Source organism: Paroedura picta, chromosome 3, assembly GCF_049243985.1.
Source record: "Paroedura picta isolate Pp20150507F chromosome 3, Ppicta_v3.0, whole genome shotgun sequence".
Classification (NCBI taxonomy): domain Eukaryota; kingdom Metazoa; phylum Chordata; class Lepidosauria; order Squamata; family Gekkonidae; genus Paroedura; species Paroedura picta.
In genome coordinates, this window is record NC_135371.1 from 58294219 (window position 1) to 58318280 (window position 24062).

General features: G+C 40.6%; 1 protein-coding gene across 7 annotated transcripts in view; it reads left to right on the forward strand.

Moving 5' to 3' along the window:
* DNAH1 (dynein axonemal heavy chain 1) overlaps nucleotides 1-24062 on the forward strand; it is a 236653-nt gene that overhangs the window by 83326 nt on the left and 129265 nt on the right. For all 7 annotated transcript variants that reach the window (XR_013229078.1, XM_077325858.1, XM_077325859.1 and 4 more), the window contains 9 exons: nucleotides 440-559; nucleotides 4484-4566; nucleotides 7795-7936; nucleotides 8966-9121; nucleotides 11417-11615; nucleotides 13017-13270; nucleotides 14580-14792; nucleotides 22202-22366; nucleotides 23313-23434. Coding sequence is in view for 6 of the 7 variants with exons in the window: in XM_077325858.1 (XP_077181973.1) it covers nucleotides 440-559; nucleotides 4484-4566; nucleotides 7795-7936; nucleotides 8966-9121; nucleotides 11417-11615; nucleotides 13017-13270; nucleotides 14580-14792; nucleotides 22202-22366; nucleotides 23313-23434 (1454 nt within the window). In the remaining variant the exon portion in view is untranslated. The remainder of the gene's footprint in view (nucleotides 1-439; nucleotides 560-4483; nucleotides 4567-7794; nucleotides 7937-8965; nucleotides 9122-11416; nucleotides 11616-13016; nucleotides 13271-14579; nucleotides 14793-22201; nucleotides 22367-23312; nucleotides 23435-24062) is intronic.

Here is a 24062-nt window from a genome sequence, read left to right on the forward strand (position 1 = left end):
AATTCACTACTAGTACTTTTTAATGCTGGGAAGCATTTGTGGAAGGCAACAATTTGGAAATTTTACCCCCCCCCCACCCCAATCTCCTTTTTCAGGATTTTCTAAGCTCTTAGGAACTTGATCAGAGAAACAGTGGGCATGATAGTATAACGTTATACATTTTCTTTAATATTACATGAGGAAAGATTAGGTGCTTTATTCTGGCTACTAGGGAATATGTGCTCCTTAAAATGTCATTTGGGCTTGCTTTTCAGGAATTCAGAGGGCTTCTATTTTCCTTTGTGTCCTCACAACTGAAAATCGGGCTTTAAAATATTTTATTCTAAGTCTTTGATAAAAACCAGTGGCCATTCAGGAAGAAATACAACCCATTAATGTTTTTTTTTCTTCCACTGTACTTAAGTCTTAGAATTTACAGATTCAGCATTTCTTTCTTTAGATATGTGATGCTTTCAAAGCCATCAGCAGAAAGATTTATGAAAAACCAAACAGCATTGAGGAGCTGGCTGAACTGCGAGAGTGGATGAAAGGAATCCCTGAAAAGCAGAAAGTGCAGGAGGTAAGATGTGACCAGGGAAGTGGTATATAATTATTGAAATGTATAGTAGGTAGAGTAGAGCCTCTTGTGGCACAGAGTGGTAAGGCCGCAGACATGCAGTCTGAGAGCTCTGCCCATGAGGCTGGGAGTTCGATCCCAGCAGCCGGCTCAAGATTGACTCAGCCTTCCATCCTTCTGAGGTTGGTAAAAGGAGTACCTGGCTTGCTGGGGGGTAAACGGTAATGACTGGGGAAGGCACTGGCAAACCACCCCGTATTGAGTCTGCCATGAAAACGCTAGAGGGCGTCACTCCAAGGGTCAGACATGACCCGGTGTTTGCACAGGGGATACCTTTACCTTTATAGTAGGTAGATTTTCCATGATTCCCCCCATTCAGATCTGAACTCAGTTTTCCAGTAAGAAATTCCTAATTTCAAATTTGGTTTCCTGCCACCCCTTTGTGGCATCAATATTGCATGTTCATCCTGCCTCCCCCTCCCCTCAGGTTGTCCCCTGAGCAATGCACTAAATTTTTAAAACTGAAATGTTGACTTGTTATGACAAAAATGCATTATAATATAGCAACATTGTAGTGTTTAGACAAAATGGGAAGCAAGGTTTCATGCAATTACCTGTCCATGAAGTTCCTTTCCTCTTTTTTTGGTGGGTAGGTTTTGTCATTTTGTGCTTGTTTGTATAGTTTCTTAATTCTCCACCCCTTTCCTATCACTCCAAGTGTTTTCTAAACATCTAAAAATAATGGAATTGTATAATTGATTTGATAATCAGGGAAATGCAACATGCACAGCGTTTCCATTTAGCATGCTTCTTAATTACTGAGTAATGCTGTTATGAATGCTGGTTTCATGATTGCAAGCGAAATACTATTTTCACTGGGATTTTCTAGGGATCTTTGTTGGCCATTTTCTTAGCTGGTGATTAAGGAGTAGGAGCTTTGAAATGGCAGGTACCATAGTGTTCCCCACAATACATCCAGCCCTTTTTTTTTTTTTTTTACAATGTTATGGTGCTATAGCACTACTACATATGCATGCTCATAAAAAAGGTTCCATTATTGACAAAGTACATGGCAACACGTTTAGTGTGCTTCATCATTGTTGAATAATACTGTTATGAATTGGTGTATCCAGTTTGATGATCACCAGCCATTTTCTGAGTTGGCAACTAAGGAGGAGGATGGGATCTTTGAAATGGCAGAAACCTTGCAGTTCCCCTCGATACAGCCAGCCTTTTTAAAAACAATATTATGATGTTGCTATAGTGCACATGTACAAAAAGAGAGGTTCTATTGCTGATGAAGTATATGATGACACAGCCTCTTTTCATATACAGAACACATGGGGAGGGTCAAGGAAAAAATTCTCCAAAATAAGTGCTCTTTTACATAAGGGTTGCCACAAAGTTAGAGCATCAGCTGGTGATTCAACTTGCAACAGAGTTGGCTGAAACACAACCCATCAAATACAGAGGTCCTGTGGATGGGTAGGAAATGGCCATATGAGAAAGCACGCTTACTCAGCCTGGATGGTGTGCAGATTATATCTACACACTCAGCCAGGAATTTGGGCGTGATCTTCCACAGATCACAAGAGTAGTGTGGCTGGCATGTTTCCATCTTTGTCAAGCCAAACTACCGGTGTCCTATTTGGCCCGAGAACACCTAGCTATGGTGTTCATGTGACAGTCACTTCTAGACTGGACTTCTATAACTTGTTCTACTTTGGCCTTCTCTTATCCCTGACCCAGAAATTGCACTTGGTTCAGAGCACAGCTGCTCTGAAGAGTGTCAGCTATGCAAATCTCAATTGGCTACTGGTCCCTAGTCCCAAGTTTGGTCTCATTTTCAGTCCTGGCCCCTACTTGGTGGAATGAACTTCCAGAGGAGATCAGGGCCCTGTCAGTGCTGGCAGAGTTCCACAGGGCCAGTAAGATAGAGCTCTTCCACCAAGCTTTTGGTTGGGGTCAATGACCTTATAACCTCTGTGGGCCCTCCATGACAAAACACTCCCACGGAGATATCCAGTCTGGAAAAAAGTTACTGACAGAGACCAGCTTCTGGGTAATAAGACAATAAATTGATGCTGCTATTGATATAGATGCTGCTAGTTTGCTATTAGGTTTTAAATTGTTACTAATGTTTAATGTTTTATTCTGTTTTTAATTGTTTGTTAATTGATCGTTGTTATGTATACCGCTCTGATCCAGTTTCAGGAGTACGGTATAGAAATTTATTAAATAATAATAATATTAACAACCCTGAGGTGCGGAAAAGGTCTCAGAGTTATCTTTATCAAGAACAGTAGGTAGAAGCAAAGCAGCTTCTGGTAGTGTAAGAATATTCATATAGCACAGAAGATTTTAAAATGCTTTAGATAAATGAAATAAACCTTTCCCCAGGAAAAATGTGAACGTATTATTTAAATGAAAAATGTTACTGATATATGCTGGGGGTTTTGTGAAATGAGCTGATCTAGGTTCTAGAGCAGTGGTCCCCAAGCTTGCGGCCCAGGAAGCTTCTTACTGTGGGGGGGGGGAGAGGGAATCAGGGCCGTGCCCGTACCTTGCACATGCGCGGCCAGGCCGCGCATGCGCACATGCACCATGTGAGGCCGAAGCACTTTCGGGTGCGCATGCGCGATGCGCGGGCGTGGCAGTTGCCCTGCCGGTCCCCAGCCTAAAAAAGGTTGAGGACCACTGTTCTAGAGGGATTTTAAGAGTATACTAATAAAGCATCTTATGTTTACCAAATCTCTGAAAAATAAATGTTAAGCCTCCATCTGAAATGTCATAATTTTTCATGCATATATGTTGGCTATGCATGGATGCATAATTCTACCATTTCTGTTTATGGATTTGAATTCACTGTCTGGGGATAGGGAAGAGCAGCAAAAAGCCACTGTCTGTATTTGAATTGCTTATCCCTTCTTTAAAGTTTTCTATTCAGTATTTCAAAATGTTTGGATATTGGCATATTAATAAATTGTCTACTAACAAGAAAGGAATCTATCTTGATTCCCTAATCTGATATTAACTAAAGGTGTGTGGGATGGTGTTACACACTGCATAATAATTCCATGTTCTTATGGCGTTTAAATTGATATCCAGATTAACTGATAGTTCTCAACACTATGATCTGTTGGCTGAAGGCAGGCACTCTATTTTTTTAGGGAGATGGAAATAGTTTGGTAGAGTGATCATTGCTTGTGGGATATATACTAGCTATACTTTTGGCTATGGTAAACAGTGGTATTGTATTTCTATTATTTCTTCATGATGCTGGCTGTATGGAAAACTGTTTTTAAAGCCCAGATCATTTTATTTCTTTACGATGTTGATGTTATCTTTTCCCCTATTTTCCCAACTGGCACAATGATGTAGTTAGGGATGAACCTTGGGTGGCAGCTTACTGCTCCATCACAGATTCTGGATATATTTGTATTTATTGTTCACACACTTAAAACATTTTTCATTAATATACCAAATTATGCACAAACAGGGTTATGCAAGCTTTTGAATGTTCTTGAAGTAGTAATATAATACTTATTGCCTATACTTCAGTTCCCAAATCTCATTTCCTCCCAGCTTTTCATTATTTAGGAAGTGTACCTCTCTACAGTAATACACCACTGGCCAGGGGGACATTGGCTCATGAACCTTGGTGTTTCTTGAGATTCCTGTGTACTCTTAGGCCTGAGCCAGTGCTTCGTGGAACTCCAAGGCCTGATAGATCTCCTGTGCTATATTGGTTTCCCAAAAATTGAGATGGCAGAAGTGTTTCCATTTTTCATTATAGCAGAACCCTACTACACAACAATCCCCGAATTTCACTCATATATAGCATTTTAATGCAATACCAATACACTACACTTGGAATGAAATTTTGATCATGTACTTAAAGCCTCTCTCCTCTCTGCCACTGTGTAGGAATTGATAACTAAGGTCATGGAAGAATATGAAGTCATGGAAGAATTCCTCTACAACTTGACTCAAGACGACTTCAATGACAAGTAAGCACAAGGCATTTCCCCTGCAGTGGGAGCAAGACCTTTGGCTTCCGTTACCATCTTTTCTGCCTCAGGGCTTAATTTACACATCAGAAGACTTTAGCAAATCTCTTCAGGCACTGATAATAGATGCCACTGAGCTACCTGATTCAGATGCAGAAGATGTGATGGTACACGCCTGCAGGCCAGAGACTGAGGCAATTTTGTAGTTTCTGACCTTTTTAGCAAACTGGAGGCCTTTATTTTTGCCTTGTTTTTTTAATGAAAAAGCAATGCTGTGAATAGATGCTTATTGGAGGTTGGTAGGCTGTGTAGATGTAAAGTACTCTTGGGGATTAGAGAATTGCCAGAGGCTCCCATAGTTTCATTGTTGATTTGAAATACAGGAAGTCAGGCAGGAAAGCTGCAGGACACTATTCAGAGTCCCTGCCCTACCGTGGACAAAGTAAGCAAGAGTGTCTGTAGAGAGAGGAAATGACTTGCATAAGGTACAACAATAGGTCAGATGGTAGTTTGGTACATTGCACAAATATTCCTGAATAGTAGTCCCTCATTATTAAGCTTCTAGACTGTTATGCTTTACTCTGGTGTTCTTCTCCCTCAGAGAAGGTTCTGGTGCAGCGCAGGGTAGGCAACCTCTATTACTCCAGTGCCAAACCGCCCCCCCCCCCAAAAAAACAACCAATATTGAACTGGAAAGGCATTGCTGTGCTAGCAAACAAAATGGTGAGGCTGTGGGGGGGATTGAAGTTTAGAAACATACTTAAAGCATTCAATACCTCAGAACCACTATCAGAATCTCAAAGTTTGTTTTGGACTCAGCTGGTGTTGTGCAGATCTGGGATGCAATGACAGACATGGCCTTCTCCCATACTGCTGCTCCCTTCAGTGTTGCCAATACCCTGGTTCCTTGGGTAGGGCTCCGGCCCTGGGAGCCAAGCAGAAAATGGTCTTGTGTGCCACTATCGACATGCCTACTCTGAAGTTATAGTTGTTGTGGGGGAAAATTGGGAATTCTGAGGTAAAGAGTGAGTGAGTGAGTGAGAAATTATGCATGCTTTAGGTCAGAGGTAGTGAACCTGTGGTCCTCCAGATGTTCATGGACTACAATTCCCATGAAGGCTCATGGGAATTGTAGTCCATGGACATCTGGAGGACCACAGGTTGACTACCCATGCTTTAGGTTACGAAGGAAGCATCTCTGGAAATTAAAGGAAAAGGGGAACGGGAACAGAGAGCTGTATCCATGTGCAGTGCTGAGTGAAGAGTGACAGACCTTACCTCAGTGATAGTACAGTATCTCTGTGTGCTGATTTCACCCAGGGAAACCATCTGACACAGAACAGACAACAAATGTTAAATGCAATTTGAATTAGGGGGTTGAATCCAATTTTATTTATTTTAGTGTGAATCACTTCTTTAGCAACTTCAGTATGCACAATAAGTTACTGTTATTGCAGTTAATTTATCAGGCTCGTAAGAACCCTATGAGGAGGGTCATAATAATTTTTATTATTATTTTATTTGTATGCCACTCTTTCAGCAAGCTGGCTTAGGGCAATGAACAACAGGATCAGTAACAGAATACAATTAAAAAATGATAAACATAACATTAGTAACAATACAAAACCAGTTAAAATTGTTGTTGTTAGGTGCGAAGTTGTGTCCGACCCATTGCGACCCCATGGACAATGATCCTCCAGGCCTTCCTGTCCTCTACCATTCCCCGGAGTCCATTTAAGTTCACACCCACTGTTTCAGTGACTCCATCCAGCCACCTCATTCTCTGTCGTCCCCTTCTTTTGTCCTCAATCGCTCCCAGCATTAGGCTCTTCTCCAGGGAGTCCTTCCTTCTCATAAGGTGGCCAAAGTATTTGAGTTTCATCTTCAGGATCTGGCCTTCTAAGGAGCAGTCAGGGCTGATCTCCTCTAGGACTGACCGGTTTGTTCGCCTTTCAGTCCAAGGGACTCAAAAGAGTCTTCTCCAGCACCAGAGTTCAAAAGCCTCAATTCTTCCTTATGGTCCAACTTTCACAGCCATACATTGCAACTGGGAAGGCCATAGCATTAACTAGATGCACTTTCTGCTTTTTATGATGCTGTCTAGATTTGCCATAGCTTTCCTCCCCAGGAGCAAGTGTCTTTTAATTTCTTTGCTGCAGTCCCCATCTGCAGTGATCTTGGAACCCAGGAAAATAAAATCTGTCACTACCTCCATTTCTTCCCCATCTATTTGCCAGGAATTGAGAGGGCTGGATGCCATGATCTTCGTTTTCTTGATGTTGAGTTTCAAGCCAACTTTTGCACTCTCTTTCTTCACCCGCATCAACAGGCTCTTTAGTTCATCTTCGCTTTCTGCCACTAGAGTGGTATCATCTGCATATCTGAGGTTGTTGATATTTCTCCCTGCAATCTTGATCCCAATTTGTGACTCTTCTAACCCTGCCTTTCTCATGATGTGCTTCACATACAAGTTAAATAGGCAAGGTGACAGTATACAGCCTTGCCGAACTCCTTTCTTAATTTTGAACCAATCAGTGAATCCATGCCTAGTTCTCACTGTTGCTTCTTGACTTGCATATAGGTTTCTCAAGAGACAAATAAGATGCTCTGGTATTCCTATCTCTTTAAGAACTTGCCACAATTTGTTGTGCTCCACACAATCAAAGGCTTTATGAAGCAGAAGTAAGTGTTAAAAATTATAACATTAGTAACACTATAAAGCCAGTTAAAAATTAATTCCAAAAACTAGCAGCAACATCAATTAATATATTTCTAGCATGATCTCTGCTCAGTAATGTTTCCATGGGATCGGTGTAGGGGGGGCATTGATGATGTAGGATTTGTGTGTTTTAAACAAAAAATTAAAACATTTATTTCAAGAAAATAGCTATAACCTATCCTTCTAACATAAACTTTCAAAATAGATGGCAAAGCATGAGAGGAGCAGTATAAACATCTCTAAATAAATAAATTAATTAAAATACATAATAACAAAAACATAAAAAGCTGGGGGAAAGAGAATTGTTTTCACTGGCATCTAAAACCCACAGATGAAGACACCAAGGGAATAGATATGGGAATGAAGTTCTAGAGATGATATGCTGGTTAATCTGTGCTCCTGCTTTCGTTCCAGAAGTTTCATCTGCATCCATTTTGTAACATCTTCATTAACATTATTCTGCCCATATCTCCATGAGTCATTTCTTCTTAATCTCTTTGTGTTTTCAGATGGGCTGCAAGCAACTGGCCTTCCAAGATCAGCGGACAAATTGAACTGATACGGCAGCAGCACATAGAAGATGAGGAGAGGTTCCGAAAAATTCAATTCATGGATCAAACCAACTTCCAGGAACGGCTAGATGGCCTTCAGGTACAAAGTAAACCATGTAAATGCATGCAATTGTGTAAAAAATCAGAAAGTCACAGCAACATTTCATATTTAATTTACCCATTATTAAGATGGGTCAGTCCCATCTCTTACTGTTTCCTTCCCTCTTTCCATTCCAGGGACTGCTAGGAATAATTTATGAATGCCCCCTGTTAGACTTTCTTTTGCACATGGAGACCATGCTCATCTGAGGGCTGTGTTCAACACGTTGTCATGCACAAGACTCAGGCTCAGTCTTGCTCTTGTATTTATGCTTTGTATGGATTTAATGAAAGTAGGGCTTGTTTGATTACTGTGTCTCATTTTTTGACAACAGGTATTGTTAACTTTTAGAATTCCATACTACAAGAAGTCATTTTTTGAAGAAACTCACAACAATTAAACATAAAATGTGTTGAATCCAGCAGTAATCCAGCACTAACCTTAGGGTTCTCTGTCAGTGGAGGGGGACTATTCCCCCTTCTTAGTTCTACTGCAGTCTAAAATTTGATTACAAATCTATATTTGAGAAGTGGCCGTAAGCCTACAAGCTATCTTTCAAATGTGAGATCTGCCTCTGCTCCTTTTAGCCTGCATCCTAGGTAGGATGCACAACTGACCTAGAGAAAATATCGTATCCCTTTAAAAGGGGCACACTGCATGGAAATGAGCAACTGAACCTTTCATGACATAGAGATAAATAACATCATCTGATACATAATATCACATTAAACCTTTATTAAAGGGACATGACCATAACTGTAGTTGTCTGGAAATATAGCAAATATTGCTGTGGTGAATTATCCTTTAATCAGGTTTGATTATCCAAGAAGTTCCACCATGATGAAGAGGGAATTATTTTCATGACCTGTTAGAAATATTCAGTCATAACAATATGAAAGATGAAAGCATCAAAACCCTGTCAAGATTGAATGTGAAGCTAAATGTCTCAACCTCTTCTGCAGTCTCTACGTATCCTTAGAAAGCAAGCATTCTATCTCCCCACATGTCAAACTTGTTTTTATCTCCTAGCTTGCTGTGGCTGGGTTTTCTGCACACATGGATATTAACCGGGCCCATGAGATAGCCAATGAAGCAAGAAGAATCAAAAAGCAATTGAAGGACTCCCAGCAAATGGCATTACTCTACAATAATAGGGAGCGAATCTTTGGCATGCCAGTGACTAGTGTAAGTGTCCTGTTCCTTTGCTCTTTCATGGGCTGTGAATAACAAGGAAAAGCTCACTAACTATTGGCATAATCCACTAATTTCTCCTGTGTGCTCATTCAAGCAGTGCATACCGTAATTTATGGCGGAGGGTTTCAGCATTTCCATTATGTATTGATCATGAAATATATTGTTCTCTTGGATCCCAGATGACAAATGGAAAGAAAACTTCGTGAACAGATATCATATACATTGTTTCTAAGTACAAAACTGAGGACGGATCCAGTCTAATTTGAGCACATTTAAAACTGAATCGGAGAGCTAAACACAGATTAAATCTCTCCAGTTAAAGTTAGCATTCTTGCTTCATAAGCAAAGCATATCATATGCAATTCAGTTTGGTTGTTTTTTTCTTTTGCTTCCTAATGTGAAAGTGATTCCTACACTGACCCCAGGTGATTCCTTGACAGGCAAAAATCTTTAATTGAACATCTTCATGTTTAGATGCCATCTTTTTCAGAATGTCTTACTAAAAACTTTGTTTTTAATGTTAAATGCCATTTAGTAATGGGTCCATGGCTCAGTGGTAAGAGCATCTGCTTTACATAAGAAGATCCCAGTCCTGTCCTTGCACCTCCAGTTAAAATAGCCAGGTAGTACCATTTTAATGAGAAAGACCTCTAGCTAAGAGCCTATAGAACTGTTGCCAGTTAGAGTAGACAAGTTAATGGTAGACTAATTGTCTCAGTATAAAGGAGCTTTGTATGCCTGGTTCCCTTCTCTTTTTATTTTGTAAATATTGTTTGCTGCTAGTGTAATCGTAATCAAGGATACTTTTTGTTCTCTTACATATATAGCTCTTGCTGCTTTAGTGTGTTTTGTCTTTGACTCTCAAGGACTCAGCTTTTACTTTTAGATGCAGTATATTTTAGCCAAATGTTTATTGATATGGCCTATAATAGCCACAAGAGATCCATGGAACTGATGCAGCTTGCAACTGAGAACTGTTGTAGCCCACTGATGGTAGACTGTGAGCCAAGTTCACATCTTCTGACCCACAAACACACTGTTAGACTCAACTCAACCTTTCATTCTACAATATGGGGACCATGGCATTCTTTGCTCCACAAAAGCACTGTAAAGATGATTGGCTTAACACACATGAAGTTCTTCTTTGAGCGCTTGAAATGCATAATATTAAATGCTAAATGTTATTTGTTGCAAATGTTTGTCAGGTAATTCCCCTTCTGACAGTTTGCCTGAAATGTCACAGAAACCTGTAGGCCATGGTGGACTGGGGAAATAAAATAGCCCTGCAAAAGGAGTCCAGTCCTCTGGCAGAGGAGGAATGAGGAAGAAGATGGTCTGGCTCTGGTCCTTTCCCATTTTGGAGACAGTGAGGGAAAGAGCAGGCTTACAGGCACTCCTTCCCATCTCACTTGAGGCAAGGGCAACCATCTCTTGCCTGTCTGCTTTGTGCAGCAACTTGCAGCCACCTCACACAAGGGGGGGGGGAACTGCTGACTTGCAGTGGTGGTAGCTACTGCCCACCTAGTGTAAGGCAAGGTTTCTCGTTTGCAGCAGCAACTCCTGCCTGCCTCATGTGAAGCAGGATCAGCTTGCAGTGGCTCCTGCTACCCTTTGCATAGGCTCTGCGGGGGGTGGGGGGGCAGCCCCCCCAAGCGATTGTCACTGGGGGTTTTGTGGGAGCTTTAATGTCCAAGCTGCCCATGGGATTCTGAATACCATATAAAAATGTAGTGAAACTTTGCTTCAGCACCTCTTGCAATTAAAAGGAATTGTGCCTATTATTGCCACCATTATATTAGCACATTTTCCCCCTGTGGCTGTCTCATTTAGAATAATTGTAGAGCTAATTATTAGGTGTGCATTCACACAGTGATTTTGAAACGCAGTGGATGTGCCCCCAATGCATATGTATATCCTTTGCAATTCATATACTCCTATTATTCCATCCTGTTTCCCAGCTGGTTCCTGCCAGTCCACATTACAGGCCCTAGTAATGCCTGCATCATTGTATCCATCTGGACTCTGTTAGAGAGAGAGGGAAAGTTTCCCCTGGCCTAATACATCAAATACAACTAACTGTCTTGAAGTAGAGCCAGAGCTCCATGCCTATTTACTGGTCTCTGCAAAGAGAAAAGAATATATTAGGCGGCTGTAAAGGACCTTAAAGTGTACCATGCTCAATCTGATTGCATGGTAAAATGATACTAGGCCTATCTGCTTAGGGCACAGTTGTAACTCTTGCTAGAGAGATGTATGTCCATATCAGTGTTCTTTTGCTTTTCACAGTATGATAAATTGTCTAAGATGGTTAAAGATTTCCAGCCATTCTATGATCTCTGGACTACAGCATCAGACTGGCTTCGCTGGTCTGAAAGCTGGATGAATGATCCTCTGACTGCCATTGATGCAGAGCAGCTGGAGAAGAATGTCAACGAGTCTTTTAAGACAATGCACAAGTGTGTGAAGCAGTTCAAGGATATTCCAGGTAACTGCAGGATCTTGACCTGATTACTTGTGGTTCTGGAGAGAGGTGAGACAGACATCTTAGGCTTTTTTTTCTGGCTTTAATTCTCTCATTACATATGTGAATTGAATTGGCATACAATGATGACATAATAGCTCTACAAAGTGTGAAACCAGTTTCAAGGAATTGCAAGTTATTTTGTCCTTTAAAAAAATCACTCGGTTAATTCTGCATCCTGCAGAGCTCTTAATGCTTTTTCAGAGTTCCAGAGAAGTACTTGTGTTAGTCCATGCAGCAAAGCTAAACAGGAGTCTTCTATGCTACATAAAATTTGTGAACGTATGCCTGATTGATAGAGTGGTCTCTAGTCCACGAAAATTTATGGTAGAATTAAAACTGCTGGTCTTTAAGGTGCCTTCCATGAGACTCCTATAGGTCAGAATTGTAAAATCTCTAAAATTATCTTCAGCATTGGCTTTTTATTTCCATTGTAATACAATCAGTAGTAGTGAGGGTTCTTCACTCTTTTTTTTTTTTGCTTTGCTTTGCTCTAAACAATGAACTAGTATAAATGCTGCAGTGAATAAGCCCTAACAGAGGATGAAATGAAAGAATGAATGTATGAATGAGGGTGATTCATTCAAAACGAAGGATTAGAAAAATACATACTTTTACATTCAAGTCTTTTTCGAAAGCCTGACTTCTTGTTATACCATCATATTATGATCTTGTCAAAGGCAGTGCTGCGATATTATTCCTCAGTTTGTAAAAGCAGCCATAGGTTGCACAGTGTACATTAAAGCATTGCAAATTAGAACCTTTAAACTGTGACCCTTGTAGTTCTTATAACTGCTGTTTGACAAGGAGAAAGTATAAATTATATGGGTTAGGTTCAATGAGCCACGGGCTCATTGTGGATCTTTCCCTGATTCTTCTTCTAACAATAGTTCTTGCCAATCCAAGAAAACTGGGGAGAAGGGAGAAGACAAAACCACCCTCTTTGACTCCTTGACAGAAGAAGTAGGAAGTGCAATTTCATTTCATTCTCCCTCCCCTCTGCTACCTCCTGACCCATGGCTGTTAGTTCATATGAATTCTGCAACCCAGGAATAATGTTTTTCCTGAGTTGGAAAGAACTAAAGGAGGGCGAGGAACAAGGGAAAGGAATTACTTTGATGTCTCAATGGATCCAATTTTGTGTATACAAGAAGACATAATTTTAATTCAGATATCCAAATAAAGAATTTAGCCACAGTTGAAGCCCAGTGCTTCTCACTCCTTCTTTTAATATTGCATTCCATTTACAGTATTCAGATCTGTATTTTTGTACACAATGAATCTAGTTTGCCCTGGACTGTGTATTATGTAATGTGGTCTCCTTAGAGCCTCTGCTTAATGGAACTTTTGTCATTATTTTTAAAGCATGCCAAGATGTGGCTGTGGAAATCCGTGGCAAGATTGAAGAATTCAAACCATACATACCCCTTATTCAAGGCCTGCGTAATCCTGGTATGCGCAATCGTCATTGGGAGATGCTTTCAGAGGAGATCAAAATCAATGTGAAGCCCAAAGCCAATTTGACATTTGCACGTTGTCTGGATATGAAGCTTCAGGACCACATTGAAGTTATAGCCAAAATAGCTGAGATTGCGGGGAAAGAATACTCCATCGAACATGTGAGGAGAATATTCCTTCAGACTTTCCTTGCAGTTTGATTGTTTAAATGTATCATCGAGTGTATAGACTTATGCTAGAAGATTAGATACTTCATAATTTGGCATGATACTGTGATAATATATATAAAATTATTATTATATATAATAATAATATTAGATATCTAACCCAGAACTTGACAGTTTTTTCTTGGATATAGAAGGCATATAGAACATATAGAGGGCAGGCAGATTATTAGAACAATAATGCTGATAAGCCTGGAACTAGATGGCACAGGCAAACCTGATCTCTTGAGATCTCAGAAGGTAAGTAGGGCCAGTTTTGGGGAGTACTTGCATGGAAGACCACCAAGAAATTCTAGGGTTGCTATGCAGAAGGAAGGCAATAGCAGAAAATGTATGCTTTGGAGAGTAGACTCTTAGGCATTATATCCTTCTGAGGTCCCTTTCCTCCCCAGATGCCACTCCCAAATTTCCAGGAGTTTCCCAAAGTGAAGCTGGCTAACATACCTCTCACACCACCTCCCAGTGGCCAGCAGGGACTTAGTGATTTCAGGTAGTTCCAACTACAATATATCTGCATAGACTGTACTAAATGGAAGGATTTTACTCCCCTGCTCCCTGCAGAGGAGTTCTGGCTTCATTTCTTATCAGACATCACTATGATGTAATGAAAAGTAGGCCAAGGCCATTCTTAGTTCACAAGTTATTTGATCACAGATATATAAAATGTAGTCATTTCTCAGTGTCTGTTTAGTCAGCTGGCAATCCCAATTTAATTATGGTATACATAAAATGGTGTCTTCTACCCATTAAGGTCTTCCAGTCAGTCTATTATATATGGAACTTGGCAGTATGTCATTTAACTTAGAGTTGCTGCTGGGCAACAGTAGAGGAGAGCCTCTGCCTTCTTGTCCTGCTTGTGAACTCCCTAGAAGCTAACCCTTGTGAAGGACTGCAGGAAGAGCCCTGCTTGGTCAAATAAAAAATTCTCTTTCCTCAAGCTGTGCTGAGTCTGCATTTGAGGGCTGTGCCACAGGCTAAGGTCATCTGACAGTGTACCATCCCCAGCAGGCATCATAATTAAATTTTTAGGCACCATGGCTACCTGGTGCTTAAGATTTGACAAGCCCTGACCTAACAACAACAACAAGTTGCTTCTGGTAGAAAGCAGTTCCCTTTCCCTAGATTTCTGTTTTTCTAACAACGGTTAACCATTCTACTAACCATTCTGCAAAATTTAAGATGACAAATGTTTTGCAATGTACATATGTAAAACCATGTAAAAACTTGCTGATGTCTCTTTTCTTAGGCCTTGGATAAGATGGAACATGAATGGGAATCTATCCTCTTCAATATTCTTCCCTACAAAGAAACAGGAACATTCATTATGAAGAGCCCTGATGAAGCTTCACAACTCTTAGATGATCACATTGTCATGACTCAGAGTATGTCTTTCTCACCATTCAAGAAGCCTTTTGAGGATCGGATTAACACATGGGAAAATAAACTTAAGATGACACAGGTACTTTCAACTTGTCTTTGTGTTCTCATATAGAAATCTTACAAAGTAGATAAATGCCAAGAAGTAGCTATGAGGATGACATGGTGACATTTCTTTGTATTCCTTTTTGCATACACAGAGATCTGGTCTTGCTTATTGGGAATTCTATGTACACAATACAAATTTCATAGAGCTTTGTTTTAAGTCCTGTGACTACTTACAATAGAATTGTCAGGAAGAGCTGGTCCGTATCAGATAAGCAAATCCAAAAAGCTGCCAGGTTTGCAGGAAATCTTCATTCTTTCTTTAAAAAGAAACAAAAACAAACCCCCCCCTCTACTCGGGGGTAATCATTCCCAGAAGTTCATAGCTAGTGCATGGGCAAATATCCCAAAAATAGTTCACTTGGCAAAATGGCACATGAAAACATGATGGCCTTATGAAGAGCCAGCAAGAGGAGAAAATAAGGAAGGGTGGCAGGCTGGAGCTGGCAAAGAGGGGAATGACGTGGAAATGAACCATGTCTGGTGAGTGGGAGGTGACCTAGAGGTGGCGATTAGGAAGGGAAACTGGAGCCCATGGGGAGGTAATGGAATTTCCTCTCTGAATCATTGCAGATCCCCTAGTATTGGTGCACTTTTTAAATAAATATTTATATTGATTTTTTAATATTGCTTTGCAGCTCAACTTTTGGCTTCCTGATCCCTAGTAGAGACAACGTTCTAAATAAAATTATTTTATGAAAAATCACATGTCTGTCACACTATTTTCCAGGTTTAACTCTCGGGGCCATTCTGCACCTCTAAAAACTTAGTGTTAAGCAACCGCAATTGCTTAACGCTATAAAAAACTATGCCCCCGCCATTTCTCACCCCCTCGCTCTCTTGCTTTCTTCTCCTTCTCCTGCTTTCTGATGCTTTTAGGCACTTCCCATGGCTGATTAAAATGGCTGTGGAGAGGGACCCGCAATACCAGCAAGTTTCCTCCTGCCTGTCAATCATGGCAGCTAGCCAATCAGCTTTCTCCTAGCTTTAAAGGGAAAGTAATCTTTTAAAAGTAAAACTTATCCATTGCTATGCCCATGCATATAAGTTTGACACTTAAAGATGAACAGAAGTAATTTTTTTCCTGATGGGGGAGGGGGGTTTGAGAGGCATGCTTTGTGTGCCAACTGGTGGGAGGGAATTTTTTTTGTTCTGCCTCTATGGAGCAATGTCTATTCATTGCTCCAGGCAGCTTGCTACAAAAAAAAACAAAAAGCCTCGTTCCAGGGAGAAGGGAAAGGAAGGCGGGCATGAGGGTGGGCTCTGGAGATGGAGATCACACTACTTCTGGCCACTTTTTTATGCACAGCCATTTTGCTGGTGGTTGCTTATTGCTCTCCTCCCACTCATGCAATATAGTTGGGGAAATACACTTTTGTGGATTCCCCAGCTAGCGCTTTAAAATGGAGGATGTAGCTGCCAGTTTGCTACTGGAATGCTAGATGCTAACGATGTCATGTAAAACATAAAAAAACCCCAAAGAGTCTGCAAGACGTAACCCTTTCACTACATTTTCTGGGTGCAGAATGGCCCTTAGTACCCAGGTTTCACTATTAAGCCTTGAAGCAGTTCAGGACTCAACTACATGTGATGATGGGGAAACCCTCTGTCAAGAATATGGTAGCTCCCAAATTATAAAGCAGCAGTAGGTTGGTAGTTAGGGTTGGGCGCTTCAGCACCTGTAGCGGCCGGTCACTCCCGGCACAGCCAGCGCCGCATCGTGGGAGGGGGGGAGGGGAGGCGCGGGCATCAGTGCACCTGCGTGTGTGCGCCTGCTGGCGCACTGACACAAGCACCTCGCCTCCCCTCCCCCCCCATGGCACAGCGCTGGCTGTGCCAGGAGTGACCGGCCACTTCGGGCGCCAAAGCACCCAACCCTAACTGCCACCCCACTGCTGCTTTAGAATTTGGCAGCTACCATATTCTTGTCAGAGGGTTTCCCCATCATCACATGTAGCTGAGTCCTGAACTGCTTCAAGGTAGCAGTTTAAAGCACATTAAGGATGGGAGGGAGATACTTAACCCTTTGTCTGCCCTTTCTCCTTTAACTATATTTCTCCCAACAAAATTAGAGTCCAATGGCACTTTAAGACCAACAAAGATTTATTCAAGGCATGAATACATTAATACATGAATATGCCTTGAATACATCTTTGTTGGTCTTAAAAGTGCCATTGGACTCAGTTTTTTTGCGCTACTTCAGACCAACACTTGAATCTATATTTCACCTAGTGAAGTATAGCCAGTAGAATGTTCACTAGAAGCTTCAAACAAAGTTGCTTCAAAATGGGAAAGCAAGGATAGTCAAAAGTATCCAGCACTTCCTTCCACCATGTCTGGTGCACTTTAAGATGCTTGTATCACCAACTGCCCAGTTTCATAAAGATGTGGCATGAATTAGGTTTCTAAAACAATTTTGAGGAGGTGGCATGTTTTTTCATATGTTTCTGTCTGCTGTATAGTATAGTACTCTGTACTTTGAAGAATGATTTAAATCACAATGGCCTCATATTACTCATGGTCCTGTTATTTGTAATGTACTTTGACAAAGCAGAAATTTATGCTTTCATTTTATATTCTTTTGCTTTATTTACGGGTATTAGCCATCTTTATGAGTTTGAACATGAGTCTGCCAAGTTTTTCTGGTTGTTTCAGGACAACAAGGACATGACACCTAAGGCTCTAAGGAATCAGGTGACATGAGGGTCTGGCTTGCAGTTGTGTGATAATTTGTGCCCTGAGTTGGATGTGCAGTTGTGCTTGGCTTTTCCTTCCCTTTTTATTTTTTTATTGAAGACACAGAATTTCCATCAGGTAGCTGTGCTGAGATTTTTAATCTCAATGTGCATTGAAGATGCATTGCCAGAAATTATAACACATATTTTTCTCATGGTACTTAAGTACAGCAGAAAAGGAGAATGAAATAGTAGAAAGATAGTGATAAAACTCAAGACGGAATTAGGAAGTAGGGTAATAATACTCATTTTTCTGAAATATTACTGTAAGAAATCGTTTTCTAGTGCCACAAATAATGGGTAAGAGGCAAGAGGTTCCATTGCATGTCATCATAGGCAGGCAGATATCCTAGTCTGAAAGTTGAGGAGTGAGGTACTGCTCATCTTCATCTCAGTCTCAGAAAGTCTCAACACACATTTATTTTTCTGTATGGCTTTCTGACCATCCACACAAGTCTCAGTGCTGCCTGTTTGGAAGAAGACACTTAATTACACACCTGTCTGCCCACGAAATTTGACGAGCAGAGAGATCAAAGTAATTTCTTAACCTCCAGCCTGACTCTGAGAGATATTGTATACCTGCCAGTACCAACAAGGAGAGAGGAGCTCAGAGCAACTTTAATCAGGTGCCAAGAAAGTGGTGTTTTAAACCTGGCTAAGCTGTGATACTTTAAACAGTAATCTAAACAAACAAACATACATCAGGGTCATTCTGCAAGTAATTACTTTAACTCTTCATTGCAATCTTTGTGCAGTTATATGAGTTAAGTGACTGAATATGAGCTAGACCATTTGTAGAGCCTAGATAATCCATAGCCCAAGATGAGCAGTGTAATTCTCTAAATTTAATTTCACTGGGAATATGAAAAATAGAAACAAATTGGTTCACAGTTTTCTTTGACCCCCTTCCCCCCGTTAAAGATGTCCTAGCTGTCAATTAACAACTGTAGATCAAAGGCCATTGTGAGCTAAGCTAAGAAAAATTCTAAAAAGATACCAATATGTCCCATGGTTTTGATGAGGGCTTTTCTATAGGTACATAGAAAAAGAAGAAGAGTTGGTTTTTGTACCCTGCTTTTCACTATCTGAAGGAATCTGAAGTGGCTTACAATCACATTCCCTCCCTCTCCTCACAACAGATACTCTGTGAGGTAGGTGAGGCTGAGAGCTCTGACAGGACTGCTCTGTAAGAATAGCATTATCAGGACTGATTAGCCCAACGTCACCCAGCTGGCTGCATGTGGAGGCACAGGGAATTAAACCACTGCTTTTAACTACAACACTCAGCACAAGTTTTCAAAATCCTCCACTCACCTCCATGCATCCTCTTTATTGTAAATATATGAAAAGAAGTAATATGTGAACTGGGTGGGAGCTGTAAATTGTAGCCCCCATGATTCCATTTCCCAGGGCCATACAAGACCATTGAATCCAACCCTCTGCTCAATGCAGGATCAGCTTAAAGCAGGGGTAGTCAAACTGCGGCCCTCCAGATGTCCATGGACTACAATTCCCAGAAGCCCCTGCCAACATTTGCTGGCAGGGGCTTCTGGGAATTGTAGTTCATGGACATCTGGAGGACCGCAGTTTGACTACCCCTGGCCTAAAGCATCCTTGATAAGCATCTGCCCAGCTGCTGCCTGGAGACTGCCAATGAGAGGGAGCTCATCAGCTCCTTAGGCAGCCGGTTCTACTGTTGAACTACTCTGTGAAAAAAATTTTTTTCCTGATATCTAGATGATACCATTCTACATGTAGTTTAAACCCATTATTGCAGATCCTGTTCTCTTTTGCCAACAGGAACTTCACCCTGCTCTCTAAGTGACAACCTTTCAAATACTTAAAGATAGCAGTTATCTCAACCTCTTTTTCTCTAGGCAGAACAATCCCAAGTCCCTTATAGGGCTGGTACCCAGACCTGGATCATCCTTATCACTCTCCTCTGAACCCTCTCAATTTTGTCCATGTCTTTTTTGAAGTGAGGCCTCCAGAACTGCAGATAGTATTCCAGGTGCGATCTGACCAATGCAGTATATGACATCTTGTGATTTTGATGTAAAACCTCTGTTGATAAGACTCCAAGACCTGCATATGCCTTCTTTACCACCGCATCACATTATCTGCTCATAGCTTATATTTAGCTTACAGTCCACAAGTGCCCCAAGATATTTTTCACACACACTGCTACCCAGAAGTGTATCTCCCATGCATTATATATGCTACTCATTTTTGTGACCCAGATGTAGATCTTTGTAGATCCTTATTGAATTGCATCTTGTTCTCATTTGCCCACTTTTCCATTGTGTTCAGATCTTGTTGAACTCTATCTTCTGGGGTGTTTGCTACTCCTCCGAATGCAGTGTCATCTACAGATGTAATGAGGAGTCCCTCCACCCCCTCATCCAAATCACTGATAAAAATGTTGAAAAGTACCAGACTCAGTACCAAGCCCTGTGTCACCCCACTGTTCACCTCCTTCCAATCTAATGAAATACCATTGACAACCACTCTGTGTGGGGTTTTTCTGTATCTACCTAACCATCTGAATATCCAGTCTACTTCATCAGAACACTGAAAGTTAGGCAAACAACATCAACTGAGTTTTCATCATCTAATAAGCCTATCACTTGGTCAAAGAAGGAAAATATGTTGTTCTGGCGGGATGTTGCACAGGAGGTGAAGTAATGACAGACACAAGGCTTCCTTCTCTCTCTGCTAGGTTGCTCAGGAGCTTGGTACCCCTTTGAGCAGGCTAGCCTTTTATTTCAGGAGAACAGTTCAGGAGAACAGACTTCACAATACACATGTCAGTGGACATAGCGGTTTGTCAAAGCTTATAGTTATGTAAACATTCATTGTTATCAAATTTCAAGATGCTGTTTAGCTTTCGACAGGAAGATTCTTTTGAGATCAGCTAATTCCAAGAGACCAGAGACTGACCTTTTGACCCTGCCCCAGCACCTGGGTTTGCCTAACAGCAAAGAGCAGAGACAAAATTAGGCAAATCTCTACAAGGAAGGCCTTCTCTTGGGTGGTACTTCCCCAGTGCAGCTGTGTGGCAGTGTTTTACATAGGAGAGTTTTGAATACATAACCTAAGAGAAATACAGAAGCAGGTGTCATGAACCTGAGTTTCACCTACGTTCTCCCAGAGACTCTGGGGTTGCTGCCATAAAGCCATAAATTGCCTGTTAGTTCCTGTCCTCCCTCTTCATACCAGAGTGTCTCCCTGCCAGAACACCTTATTTCTTCCTGCTCTGATTGACCTTGCTAGAAGCTGTGAAGCCTCAACACTTGTAATGTTTTAGATCAAAGCACAGGCCCTCCTGAGAACTATTGTATTTTCCCACCTTGCGGACCCCTCTCCCACCTCCCTTATTTGATCCCATGTATAAGTAACCCCTGGGGGCTACTGATCCTTTGTCTCTGCCAAAGAGTTTTGTTAATCGAACTTTCCCTGTTGATGCCTTTGTTGTATTAGTTTCCAGAATAAAGGTTCCTTTTACTGGGGTGTCTCCTGCCTGGTTCCTGACAGCAGGGATGCCAACTTGGGGATCCCCTGGAATTACAGCTCATCTCCAGACTACAGAGATCACCAATTCTTCAGTATGCATTCTGGAACTGTGAGACCCAAAGTCTTCCAGTTCTGACTATCAGTAATCCTTGCCTCAAGTGATACATTCCCATTTAAATTCTAATATAAAATACAGCTGCAACTACTGGATTCATATTACCTTCCACTTCTGGAAAATCATCTATCACCACAGATTTTTCTGTTGCGCTTCCAGTAGCCAAACAATGTTCTGCACATCTTCCAGAATTCATTAGTATATCCTAAATAACCATAAGAATGTCACTATTAAAATGCTAATTCCATTCATGATAGCCTATGCCAGGAATGGTAAAACTATTTCTCATACTGAAGAAACCTGAGTGCCAACCAGTATGCTGCTTCTCACTTTTATTGAAGGTATTAAAGAATTAGAGAAGCTTTGATTTCAGTAAACATGGTCTTCCTGAGGATGTGATGGCCCTTGTTTTTATGGTTTTTCAAAGTTGCTGCAAAACTGAATTATTTTGAAGGACTTGAAAATGTAATTAGATTGAGATTGTCATCTGAATTTTTAAAGTTTTTTTTTGTTCTGGCTCATTTGCTTTACACTTGATATCAATTTTTATTTTTGCAATCTTCCTCAGGTCATTTTAAGGAGAGGTGGGATAGACATGTTTTAAATAAATAACTAAACACCATAAATGAAGATAGGATCACAGCCAGAATTTCTGAGTTGGAGATGTGTTGTCAACTACTTAATTCACTGAAAGTGAATCATGTTCCAGTATTTGATCAAGGGCTTTTCTTAGCAGTTTTTTCATCTTTTCATTTTTACTGAGTTCTTTTTATCATATATGTTTGGATTCTGTAAACTGGACTTGGACTTTTCTTGCATGGTATCAAATGGTAGTATCCAGCCCCCAAATGCACCCCCCTTTCATCTCAGTAGGCTAGTTAATGTGAAATAGTTAATGTGATCATTTGACTGGATAGAGAATACATACTAATGTTACTATTCCAAGTGCAGATTTTCCTTTCTCGTATCATATTTGAGCTGATTATTCCAAGGCTTCTCCTGATGTGCATGCATTCCTTCTAGGATGTTTTGGAGGAATGGCTGACATGCCAGCGTGCCTGGCTCTATCTAGAGCCCATTTTCAGCTCAGAAGATATCAATAGGCAACTGCCAGTCGAAAGCAAACGTTATCAAACCATGGAAAGGATGTGGAGAAAGATCATGAAGAATGCTGAGGAAAATAGAGAGGTGAGGCTCTAGGCATACCTTGATTCTATTCATATTTTACTAGAGTGCTTTTAAAAGCACTTCTATATCCTGTTATTATAACTAAGAATGTTTTTCCTCCTGTTGGAATCTACCAACTGCAGTAATAAACTCACTAGGAGGGTTGAGCAAATTCAGCCCTCATAATAATTCTATTTCCATACACAAGAGAGCCATAAATCTTCTGTATGTTTGCTGCTCAATCCTCATGTATATTTTTGCATAGAAGTTATTAAGGACTGTCTCTCTCTTGACTGGTTTGGAGATTTGGCTCTCATGGTTCCTCCTACCCTTCTACTTCTTCGTTTCATCTAACTGTACTGTGCTATGCAGTCCAAACTGGACAAACTTTATTTAGTTCCAGCCTTTGATTTGAAACCATACTCTGAAGTAGGCTTAGAGTTTCATGCTGAATCATAGTGTATTGATTTGGCAGATTATTTCATGGCTAATTGTGGTCCAAGGAAACTAAAAAATGGAAGAATGAATCAGCATGAGAGAGAAGAGTAGGGAAAGACAGCGTATTTGAGACTATATAGCACATTTCCAGTTGTCTGAACTGAGCCATTAGCTAAAAGTCTGTAAATTGTCATATCATCAGCTACTTCCTCTCCTGCCTTTTCTCACTTCAGTGTGGCAGGCATAGCAGTCTCGTGATTCTTGTGTATATAGCAGATAAATGGCTTGAAGTGTAATCACATCCTTCACATTCCTCCTTTCCCTGCTTTTTGTATTGCATTCCTTGGTATTTACAATAGCACTATACTTCATGCTACCTGTAAGCCCTTTCTTTTACTGAGTAAATGCCAGTATTCTTATGACCAATGATCTAAAACATTTTTAGATGTTGCTGTTTGCTTCTTATCTACTCTTGTGATTAAGTTATTGAACTACCCACAGAAGAAAGTGTTGTTTATGCCATTCCCAGGTGATTATTGTGTGCCCTGAACCCAGGTTGCTGGAAAAGTTGCGGGAATGTAATAAACTACTGGATCTAGTACAGAAAGGCCTAAGTGAATATCTGGAGACGAAGAGAGGAGCTTTTCCAAGGTAATATTAGGATTCAGGTTTAAGCAAACTTCCTGGGGCTATAGTGAAGGAGTGGAAGGTGTCTCTTGAATATACCTTTTGAGAAGATTTTTTAAAAATTCCACAGAGCATTCTTGGTTGAGAAAAGCTTTGATGCTGTATCATTCAGTCTCATTATTTGGGAGGAGATAAACTATGCACAAGTTAGATTCATGGTAACACAGTTTATTTAGTAAAGTATTTGTAACCTACCTTTTCACTCCATATAGAAGGCTCAAAACTGCTGACAACCAACATGAATTAAATCAATAGCCAAAATCAATACAAACAGACAATAATACAACATCCATAGCAAGTGCTCTGAGCCCCCTAGTGATACATACATCAGCAACAAAAAAGGAAAAAGACAGACTGGGTAATCCTGAAGGTTGTGAAAAAGAAAACAACAAGAAAATATCTATATGAAAATAGACAGATGTGTCTTAAATGAATCAAAAGAACACCACCACCCTAATGCAGATCCAGATAATGTGTCTGTTGTCTATATGCTGTCCTTGTAGGATACATATTAGATTTTTTAAAATATTTGTTTTTAAATAGATATATTGTTTGTTTGTTATCTTCTTTTGGCACACCACAGCAACATCAG